This window comes from Anneissia japonica, unplaced genomic scaffold (genome assembly GCF_011630105.1).
Source record: "Anneissia japonica isolate Jap-2015-1 unplaced genomic scaffold, ASM1163010v1 scaffold288138_len31791_cov141, whole genome shotgun sequence".
In the NCBI taxonomy this organism is placed as follows: Eukaryota; Metazoa; Echinodermata; class Crinoidea; order Comatulida; family Comatulidae; genus Anneissia; species Anneissia japonica.
In genome coordinates this window covers 19,971-31,755 of record NW_022754720.1, presented here as the reverse complement: position 1 = coordinate 31,755, position 11,785 = coordinate 19,971, and the positions used below count along the sequence as shown (strand labels likewise).

General features: G+C 32.9%; 1 protein-coding gene across 1 annotated transcript; it reads left to right on the top strand.

Annotated features, from left to right (window-relative positions):
* Positions 1-498: 498 nt before the first annotated feature.
* LOC117123216 lies at positions 499-8,731 on the top strand. The gene is made up of 5 exons (XM_033269067.1): positions 499-1,368; positions 1,605-1,742; positions 6,374-6,573; positions 7,508-7,566; positions 7,742-8,731. Exons 1-3 carry the CDS (start codon positions 1,120-1,122, stop codon positions 6,506-6,508), a joined length of 522 nt encoding a protein of 173 aa, XP_033124958.1. The 5' UTR covers positions 499-1,119; the 3' UTR covers positions 6,509-6,573; positions 7,508-7,566; positions 7,742-8,731.
* Positions 8,732-11,785: the final 3,054 nt, after the last annotated feature.

Here is an 11,785-nt window from a genome sequence, read left to right as displayed (position 1 = left end):
GATCACCAATGATGATCCTGACAATAACAAGAGGTGATCCGCTAATGTTAGCGGATCACCAATAAAAAGATCCCTGACAATAACAAGAGGTTATCCGCTAACGTTAGCGGATCACCAAAAAGATGAAGACTAGATTTGAACTCGTCACTGCGGACGAGTTTGGTGATCCGCCGTACTTTGACCCTCACGAAGCACGAGCGGTTCTGATTGAAAATTATTATATGTTAAAACATGCTCTATTTAAAGAGTAATTTTGAGCATTTTAAGGACTTACGAATGTGTACACATACGTCTTAAAGCCCGTGCGCACGGTAGTATTATAATTGTCACGGGCTTTAAGACGTGTCACAAACCCAACACATGTAACCGAAACGTAATTTCCAGCTTCAGTACGTGCTGTGGGCGTGGAAATGAGCGTACGGCGCGGAAATTTTGGAAAGTTTTGGAATATTCAAAATGACCTGAAACGTGCTTTAAATTATCTATAGATAGATAATGTTTATATAAGACAAATATTTATATAAGCACAGGTGAGTATCAATTTAGAAGAACTTTAAAAATATTAATATACGATACCAATAAAATTTTAATGGTAGGTCCTATGTGTTAAGAAGCACACATAGAAGCAGTGTTGAATACTTTAGCGCCAAAATATCAATATACGATACCAATAGAATTTCAATGGTAGGTCCACACCAAGGTCCAGACATAGAAGCAAGGAATACTTTAGCGCCCTCAACATTAACTCGGTTCGCCTAACTTTTGGGATCAGTCATTAGACTGAGGGAGATTTTCAATTGGCGGCTGGTTACACTGGAAACTATTTGTTTAAATATCACATCATTATACATTATCCTTATGAATTTTTTAAAAACTATAAATATACCTTATAATTTTTTCATTTAATTATAATTATGAGTTCTCATTAATTACAAATTAAATTGCTTTAGAGAGGTAAGTAAAGTTATCATTTTTAGAGCATGCACGTTGTCAACCGTCATGCGCAGTTAAAACAGTGAAAAGGTTTATTATACATGTGACCGAATAATCTGGATCATTTGTTCACGAGGCGTTGCTGTCAGTCATCCGACTTCGAGGTTTTGTAGTGTATTGATTATAATGTCGAAGTTTAGGAAGTTTTACGTTGTGGAAAAGTTTGAAAGAAGAAAAAGATCAAATGTGGGAAAAGCGTTTTCTGTAGGCATGGTGATCGAAGAAGGTGGTAACAGTGTGGTACCATGCTATGTTAACAATGAATTTGTAGAGTCGGAGGTCGAGTCCCGGTTGTTCAGCCTAGCAGTTGGAACAAAAGTTTTCGTGACACACGTATTTGGAGGAAGCTCTTTTCGGGTGACCGAGAAATCGAAGGTTTGCTTTTTAGATGTGTTTTTATGTATGTATTAGCGCCAAATAAAATTTTCGTTTTGGTTATTTTTACGATCAGTCGTAAAAGTAGCCCCTAATGGTATTTTGCAACAATGTGTGGCGCATGCGCGTTTGGCGTTAGAGAATGTGTACGTTTTTGAAAGAGTAATGTTAGTGAATATGTACTGTAATGTATAATTTATTTTTTATTCAACTTTAATATTGTTCATAATTTTTAGGTGATGACTAATGTGGCGGATTTTGATATCAACATGGAAGTTGTACAAGAATTTATTTCTCCAAAAGTAGTGTCGCTGGTAGAAGCACGTGGTTCACCGAAGAAACGAAGACTGTCGGTACGAGGTAGTGTTATGGAGGTAGGGGTTGTATTTATTTGATCAAATTTGATAGCGTAGACAAAACTTAACATAAATTCAGAACTATTTATAAATATGTTACAAAATATTAATAATTCAATTAAAAAAATTAGGAGCACCTTTACTCTCTTTGTGTTTCATCTACAGGGATGAAATGCAAGTTACAACAGCACACCATCTTTCAAATGACAAATTTAAACCATTGCTCCCGTACCGTATGCATTTAAACCATACCCCATGTGCAAGTTCAAGAACAAAGTACACACATTGGAATGGAACACCCAATCACCACCAAAAGGACCCCACTACAAATAAGTCTTCTTCTAAACTTCCATGGGCAATCCTTGTATTTATGGTACTGTAAAACAAAGCAAAATAAGGGTACTAATTTCACTTGGCATTCACTAGTCTACCAATAAAATCATCTGCAAGTTAAGATATAAGGCAAGTATGTCTACAAATTTAATTTTAAATTGATGTGATTAGCCTAGCCTAGACCTTGCCTAGGCCATGTTTAACCGCTTATAAAAATGCAGAAAGAAGACCCAAAACAAATTAGAATGAAGTTATCAACTAACTAGCGCATTAAAATTATTCATATACTTGCTACTTACCTATATAAAATTAAAAATGTATTGCTCACAAACGCCAATATTTGGATTTTAATACGCTTTTTCCATGAATTGGTAGACATCTTGAAGTGATGACAAACAGTCAATGGTGCGTAACAAACAAAAATAAGATAAGCTAGGCCTAGCTGCTGTATGCCTAGCCGATGCGCAGTGTGGCTAAAGAAATTTTTGTTTTTCTGAGCATGTGCAGATTGTGCTTATCTGGCTCATTTGCATAACAATACCACACATAAGGCTAATTCAAGTTAGATGGCTTAAACCAGCCAGCTTCCTATCCTGGTAACAGTTAAAAGTCCTTGATTAAATGGTGCTTAAGAAATAAAGGTATATTTTGATATTAATTTGAGATTTTTTTAGTCTCAAAATATACTCTTAAACATTAGTAATCATAAAATTTTGATAAACCAGATGACGGCCAAAATTAATAAAATGTTGATGGTGAAAGAATGGATATATAGTTGGAGATGGGTGCTTTATTTTGATTTGATTTGAAGAAATAAAGGTACATTTTAATAATAGTTTGAGATTTTGTAGTCTCAAAATTTACTCTTAAACATTAGTAATCAGTAAATTTTGATAAACATAGGAATAATAATATATCACTTTTTTTTAAAGAACTAGATGACATTGACAGTAAAAATTAGTAAAATGTTGATGGTGAAAGAATGGATATAAACTTTGATATTCGTGCTATTTTTGATTCTTGTTTGTTTACGAAAATATTGACACACTTGTGGTGTACAGAGCATTAGGAATCAAAGTAGAGGGTATTTCTCATGAATCTGACACACTGTATTGTTGTACAGGCATAGTTTAGTAAAAAGTAACTGGCATTATCATTTAATTGTCAGTCATTAAAAACCGATATTATAATATTTTATAAGAGGAAAAACAAAGTTTAAAATAATACCACTAATAAAAAATTAGATTATAAACGATTTAGACTATAGGTCTCGATGGCGGGTCGGATTTCCCCAACTGGGAGGGGGAGTGATGTCCCCGACGGTAAAAATTGGGCGTCATCAGGTGTCTCCCAAAACCTCTTGAAAGTGTTTTAAGCCCTGAAAAATAGGAAAATTTAGTGGTTTCAAAGGCTTAATTGATTCTAGTGTCTACTTATATGTAGAAATTTTTTTTTCATGAGATATTGTGGTTTTTTTTTTTTTCACCTGCCCATTGGGGGGGGGGGGGCTGTCTATTTCCACTCCACCCGCTGGTGCCACCCTTGCACAATACTATTTGTAGTAGCAGCTATAGTGGGCTTAGAATATAGGTGCTATCAGTATCCATAATTATAAATATTGGGCATAATATTAACGTAGGAATAATATACCTCTTTCTTTAAAGAACCAGATGACGGTCAAAATTAGTAAAATGTTGATGGTGAAAGAATGGATATAAAGTTTGAGATCGGTGGTTTATTTTGATTTGATTTAAAGAAATAAAGGTATATTTTAATAATAATTTGAGATTTTGTAGTCTCAGAATATACACTTGAACATTAGTAATCAGTAAATTTTGATAAATATAGGAATAATATACCCCCTTTTTTTTTTAAAGAACCAGATGACAGTCAAAATTAGTAAAATGTTCATGGTGAAAGAATGGGTATAAAGTTTGAGATTAGTGCTATGTTTTGATTCTTGGTTGTTTATGAAAATATTTACACACTTGTGGTGTACAATGTGTGGGATCTAATAGAACCTTGCTACTTAATAGGAATTGAAGTAAGGCATTTCTCATGAAATCTGACACACTGTATAGGCTGAATTAGTGACCAAAGATGTTATCCAGATTCGCCCGAGTGGGTATAAAATTTTGTTTACATCCCGGAGTCCTATGCAGTCGAAAGTGGTGTATATGAAATCGTATAAAATGTATTGAAGTTAGTATTTACATTCAGACTAAAAATATTAAGAATTTTTAGAGGCCTTCTAAGGGGCCTAGGCCAATTGCTCGTGGGACTTGCCACATCCAATGCTGACTAGGCAATCGCTGTTGATAGAGGTACATATTCAGCTTAAATACTGTCAATAAGTAATTTTTTTGCAATTTTTGCTGCGAAGCAGCCAATTCATATGTCTATTTAACATCACAATAAATTGTCTATTAACGTCACAATAATTCATTATTAGACCTATAGTTGTTACTCGAGTAACGTTTCGTATCTATTGTCGTGACGTCATGGCTCGCTGGCTCACACTTGCGATGTCTTGCACTTGTGATCAAATAATACACTGGCTTGCACTTTGGCAACACTCTTTGACAGTCAACTCGCCCTTAGAAAACCCGCCCTTGGAAACTTGCCCCATAAAAAGATGTACACTTCCTAGATCATGCAGTCTTCAAAATAAAAATTGTAATGTTTGGTAATCAACTACATTTTCCACATACATAGCAATTTTTGAAAATTTATTTAAAAAAACCTAAACCATAATTCACCACTATAGACACTTTTTGACAAAAATGAAAAATTACGACTTTGTTACCCAATGAGAAGTGTTTAATATAGACAATGTGTCGTGTCTCATATTATTTGTTATATTTTTATTATTTATTATTTTCACTTGACTCGCATAAATAATTTTGTTCGAAGAATATTTATATGCAGTTGTACTTTGCAGCACTTCACTTGTAATTTGCAATTTCTAGTTGTATGAAATATTTAAAATATTAGACATACTGAAACTTTTGAATTGTAGAATAAGATGGTTCTCTTTATAACAATGTCCAATGAGTCGGAAAAACGTTGTTTGTATGACTCTCTAGTCTAAAGCTAGGTCCGTGTTTACGCGATGAGGTTATGCAAAATTGTTAAAGTTTTCCATCTGTTTATTTCATTCCATATCAAATCTGACGGGTCAAAATTGTGACGTTTATTAAAGAAATATTTACCAAGACTCTTCGATGAGTTATTTTACAATAACATGTGCAAATAAATAAGTTTGAGAAGATTAAAAACTGTTGAATTTTACTCGAGTGGAGGCTTATTATTGTGTGAAAAAACTGCCACCTAGCAGTTTGTTTTGGTATTATACCCACTATAACACATTCGTGTTAGTCACTAATTTGGTCTATCGTTGTACAGACATAGTCATCTAATTGTCGGTCATTGAAACTGATATTGTTATGATATTTTATAACAGGAAAAACAAAGTTTAAAGTAATATCGATGAAAATCTAGACTATAGGTCCCGATGAAGGGTCCGATTTCCCCAACTCGGAGGGGGACAGTGATATTCTTGACGGAAAGATTTGGGTGTCATCAGGTGTTTCCCAAAAGCTATTCAAAGTGTTTTAAGCCCTGAAAAATATGACATTAGTTAATCGATTCTATTTTTTCGTGAGATATTGTGGGTTTTTCAGTGCTCACTGGGGGAAGGGGGGTGCTGTCTGCTTTCACCCCACCTCCTGATGTCCTGCACAATACTAGTAGTGGTAGTAGCTATAGTGGAGCAAGGACATACCATTAATAGTACCATTACTATCTATAATTATGATTTTGGGCATAATTTTAACCCATGTAGCACGTAGCAATAAAAATGTATCATAATGGATAATTTAGAATTGGTGTAAAAATGTATTTAAATTTAAGGAACACAGGATACATAGATTTTATACACATTTATTATACTGAAAACTAATTTATATTTAATTTTATGATCAATAGGTAATATTATTAGTACATGATTTGACATAGGCCTGTCACATAATTTAGTTGTAATTTTGGTTGAATGTAATTATAAAGTTTACATACTTATTGTTTTTATAAAACCGAAAGGTCCACTGATTAATCAACAATAAGAAAGTATAATACATACTCCAAGTATTGTAATACACGCCATCGTGTTGGGATTCAATATTTCGACATTAATTATGTCATCATCAGGAATGGTGATGACATAATTAATGTCGAAATGTTGAATCCCAACACGATGGCGTGTATTTCAATACATGGAGTATGTATTATACTTTCTTATTGTTTTTATTTTGTTGTAGGTTGGAAAGTTGAGTGAAGCAGATAGTTATAAAAGGCGTATGTTGAAGCTGGGTAACAATAATGATGGTTCTGTAGATATTGTGTTGTGGGGGAGGCAGCTCTCAGTGCATCAAATTTATTGTCAAATGAAGTGACAGTATCAGCTGTAATTGTTGACGACCGTGAACAACTTAGAAGTACTCCATCAACAAAGTTTGAGGTATATTTGTGTTGTACAATTTCTTGTAGTCCATTCAAAAATCACCTTAACCATGGTATAAGCTCATACTTCAATGAAATTCAAAAACCGTACAGTAGGTCCTTTATATATTGGAAAGATCATATCTTGATGTTGCGTCATATAAAAAGTGGGATTTAAGGGAAAAAAGCAACTTTTATAACCAGTTTTTAGCTGCTTGTCAGTGATTGTTTACCTTGAGAAGTGATATCTCAAGGCTAAAATAATGATACACCACTTGCATTTCTACAAAACTTGTTACTGAATGATACATTCACTAATAATTATCAACGTGACAATGCATTTTGATACTGTTTAAATATGTAAATATGATGATGTATTTTTATTCATAAAGTCTTCAAAAAAATGGAATGTTAACTATAAATACATGCGAGTTTTAAAAAATAGTGAATGTGACCTTCCATGCAAAATAAACTACGCCTTCAATTGGATCAACTTTTTAAAAATTATTTTGACAAGCGAAGCGACGGTGGTGTAAGCGGGGTGAAGGAAAGTTTGAACGATTGTATTGGAGTACCGTATTTAGCTTATTACTTGATCTTTAAATTTTATTTAAAATTCAAAATAAAATAAGCATAGCTATGCAAAATTATGTCAATGGATGTTCATTACCTGAAGTCAAATAACAAATTTCTGGTTTTTGGGGGGTTTTTTTTCTAATTAATTGAACAATGAGTAAATTCCTTGGGAAATAAAAAAGAATTGTAGGTTAAATATTTCAGTATTAATGTTTTTTTAAAAATTGTAATTAATAAATGTGAGTTATTTAGCAATAAAAATAATTACAGTTTGTTTATGTCTATGGTATATAATTGGAATAGATGTTTTTGACTAGTAGAGTAGGTTAATTGTTTTGTATCATTGTTTGCATTTAATTAATTTTTTTCTATTGCAGTTTGGTGGTTTGAATTCTATTGAAGGTGTTGTGGTGGCCCTCGGGGATGAGAGTGATGGGTATGTAGTTCTTTGCAATGTTGACCTTTTTAATGTAAACCAATGGTAGAGTGAAGGTAGGGGTGAGGAAAGTTTTTGTGTGATTGTATTTGTTTTTTTGTTTTTTTTTTAATGTTATAGATGTTTTTTGGTTTATTTATTAGTAATGTTAATGTAATATTTCTTAAATTTTCAGATATCCTGTGGATATGATATTGGAATCTGATGAGGTATTTAAGCTTCCTGAAAACTTGGAATTTGATTTATCGATTGCATTGCCATGTGGAATAAAGTTTTCTGCGGACAGTTTTGGTGTAGTAACAGAAATTGAAATTTTGTAAATGGTGAAGTTTTAGAAAAAGAGAAATAATGTAGTTTTAGACTTGTTTTTTAAGGGTTTTAACGTTGGCTGAATATTTTAGTTTTGACATGCATTTTATGTCGGTTTATGAATTTAAAAGTATGAGAAATAAAGCTTTTTGCAGACAGTTTTGGTGTAGAAATAGAAATCAAAACTTTTTAAATTGTGAAGTTTTAAAAAGAGAGAAATCATGTAGTTTTAGAGTTCATTTAAAGGTTTTAACGCTGGAAGATTGTTTTTAGTTTTAGTACGTATTTTATGTCAGTTTTGCAAATGTGGAGAGTGAAATTAGTTTTATTGTAGTCAGTTGTGTAATAAAAGAAATCAAAACTTTGTAAATTGTGAAGTTTCAAAAAGTCAGAAATATGAATATTTTAGTTTTGACATGCATTTTATGTCAGTAGTTTTGTGAATTTAAAAGTATGTGAAATAAAGTTTTTGCACAGTTTTGGTGTAGTAATAGAAATCAAAACTTTTTAAATTGTGAAGTTTTAAAAAAGAGAAATAATGTAGTTTTTGCACTGTTATTTAAAGATTTTAGCCTTGGAAGATTTTTTTAGTTTTGACATGCATTTTATGACAGTAGTTTTTTCAAATGTGTAATATATGAAAGTATGTGAAATTAGTCTTTTGCAGTTTTTTTTTTTTTGTAATTTGTGAAGATTTAAAATGTGGGAAATAATGTAGTTTTAGACTTGTGACATGCATTTTTGTCAGCAGTTTGGAGAATGTAGCATTTTCTATGAAAGTTTGTGAAGTAAAGCAGACAGTTTTGGTGTAGTAAAGAAATTGTGAATAAATACTGTATGTTTGAAAATATGAAAATTGTTGTCTAAATTGAAGTATTGTAGTGTCATATGTAAAATACAGTATGTTTATTTTTCCTGTAGTTTTTGAAATATATTAGATTGCTAGCTGTTTGTTATGGATGTATGTATATGTTTGAACTGTGTAAAAGTGCAGCAGAAATGATCAGTACAGGAGTGCAGAGTTATGTATTATAATGTGAAGCAAGACTTTTTTTCACAAGTATAAAATTGAGGAAGCTGATGTGCATATTGACAGCAATTTTTGTTTGGTTACCATTCCAGAAAGGAGGGTGGATATGTAGTTAAAAAAACGTCTCGTTAAAGGTAATCAAAAAAATGATGCGATTCAAGTTTTGCAAAACGTGGATTGATGTGCCATCTGCTTTTCTGAATATAGTAATAATATGGTGTAGCGCACATATCCATCAAACACAAGATGTTCAGGGCATTTGATATGTTGACTAGGTATTCGATCAGTGACTTTCTTCGCTCTTAAGAGTGCCTTTGTGCTGTGTTACCCAGGGTTTAATATAGTCTATAGGCAAAGCCTATTATACCACATTGCCAATGCCTATAAAACCAATTTGATCAGAAGACGATTTTGTAGCGTAGTATAATAGACATGAAGATGCTTCTTGAAAGACGGAACTGATGTGATTTTCACTATATGTAGTAGTGGTACCGTAAATGCTCGAATAAGCGCCGCTCTCGAATAACCGCCGTTCTTGAATAAGCGCCGTCTGAGAGTGCCATTTCCGACCAACTGGGTGCCATAATCATACATTTTCTTACCTCAGCTTCAACCATGTGGGGCTGAGGTGGTAGTCCAGCTACACTCTCCATCTGTAAAAGTCCCTCTCTGGGCCCTGCTCTATTTCAAATTACTGCATCCGCCACTGGATATTTTAAAAATTTCGTATGGAAATAAATGTTAATTGCATTGCTTAAAATCAATTAAAAGGCTATATGCGCCAGAGGGGATCCCCGCCCCACCCCGCAGAATTTCTGGAAAAGTAAAGTAAATGATGCACACACAGTTATTGTCTTTTTCATTAATTATCGTCGAATTTTGGTTTTGGTTAAAAACATAATTTATGTTTCAAATAATGACATTGATTCTGAAATTGTGTATACTTTCTGGAACTTGACCATGATTGGAGTGTAGATATGAGGCTGAAGTGTCCGATTGTTTTCAACCTGAAACGACTACACGTGTATTATGTCTCAGTTTTCAACCAAGGTCTTCTTTTATACTACAATTGTGAAGGCCGTTTAAGCAGTATGCAGACAATTAGCAATCACCAACCCACCAGTGACCGTTTCTTCTAAGGGGAAGAATTTCGCCATGATGACCACGGACGTGTTCATTCTTCTTGCGCCAATACAAAGAGATTTTTATAATCTGTTATCGCGACTAGTCATAATTGTTTCATGAGGGAACGAAATGAGCACCCTCTCACTCTTGTTAGCTATATGGCGTATCATATTTTTGTGGTTTTCTTTTCGCGCTCCGATAAGACACAGCAAATTATTTTTCTTGGAGAGAGAAGCGTTCGAGAATTCCGTAGTGTAATTGAGTCATTTGAGAAAGTTAAAACGGTTGTTCTATGAGTATTGAGCAGTTCAGTCGGTAAGTTAAATATCATTGTATTAAACTTCATTGTAAAACAGATCATACGTTATCGTGGAACATCAATAATAATAGAAGATCGTGAAAAAACCGAGACTGATATATAGTCGCTATTTCTCATGTTAGAAATTACGAATTAACCACAGAATTATAGTTATGTTTAGAATTGTAGCATAGTATTAGGTATATGATGATGAATCATTTTGCAAGCGATGCCAATTTTTATTGTGTATGAATTGAAACGTTAATGATTATTAGTAATTATTGGAACTATTTTTGATTGCGTATTGATTTACTTTAATTTGTGGTATTGTATTTTAAGAGTCTAGCGCATTTTTATATGGCGTAGTGATATTTGCAGTGTTATGAGGTTTATTGAGACCCCGCTTTTAGATAAAAAAAAAAATAATAAGAACGCTCGGCATACGTTAGGTCTATTCGCTACTATATGACAGGGCTTTTAAGTTTGTGTGAGTTACAGTTTATTGTAATCAAGTTGATCCCTGAAAATGTTTTATCTCTAGTAGTAACTTTTGACCAGAGTAACCATGGTTATACCATGTAATACAATAGAGTGACTGTATTGCTGTGATGAGCATCGAATTATTTCGGGTTTTCGTTATGAAGTCTACGAGAGAAATAATTATGTTAATTTGCTTTTTAAGTATTTCCTATCGATATAACTGGTGTAATTCAAATAGACATTATCATATCATTATTACTTCTTAATATTTAAGAGAAACGCTTTTATGTTATATTTTATATTTGATAATAGTTTTATTTGCCATTAGATTAATTGATATTTCAACGTTCAGGCTGTCATCTGAGTAGAGTTAACGAGTTGAGTTGAGCTGTAATTTGAATCTTGGATGTCGAAAAGTGTGTTTAAGTACTGATATATGAGCTAGTTAAAAGTTGTGAATTGGTAAAAATCTGATTATTGTGTTAAGTATGAGATCCTGAGATACGTAGATTTATTTATTTTTTTTGTATTTTGTATTCGATAGGTTCGAACGACTTGTTGGGATACAATAAACTTTCAGATCAAACATAACAGCTTTTGAGTTTAAGTTTATATCAGCTTGATAGATATATAGTGTGTATTTGTTATTTTGAGGAATTGAATATTTTAAATAGCGCCCTCTGAAAATTTCGCACATTTAAATACAAAAGAAGATACTTTGACCAAGGAGGTTATTGCTTTGACGATACCACTTTTTTTTAATGCTGTGGCGTAGACATTGATCACCGGACTGTTTTGGCTTGTTATGAAAACTGAGTATTATCAAGTTTTTCGCGGAATTTTGATTGTATTGTATCCAATTGTGAGTTAAAATTTTAGCTAAGATGACTTTAGTACAGCATGGATGGGCAAATTTAAACTGGTACCTTCAGGGCTAAGTCTAGGCTATAGTACTTCAGTAGCTGCTAGCATACAAC

What these genes read in the sequence shown, in the direction of transcription:
- LOC117123216 (XM_033269067.1), top strand. Translation starts at nt 1,120, where the DNA reads ATGTCGAAGTTTAGGAAGTTTTACGTTGTGGAAAAGTTTGAAAGAAGA. An exon ending in GGGTGACCGAGAAATCGAAG is followed by an intron (nt 1,369 to 1,604) that starts GTTTGCTTTTTA and finishes CATAATTTTTAG; the next exon opens with GTGATGACTAATGTGGCGGA. An exon ending in TACGAGGTAGTGTTATGGAG is followed by an intron (nt 1,743 to 6,373) that starts GTAGGGGTTGTA and finishes ATTTTGTTGTAG; the next exon opens with GTTGGAAAGTTGAGTGAAGC.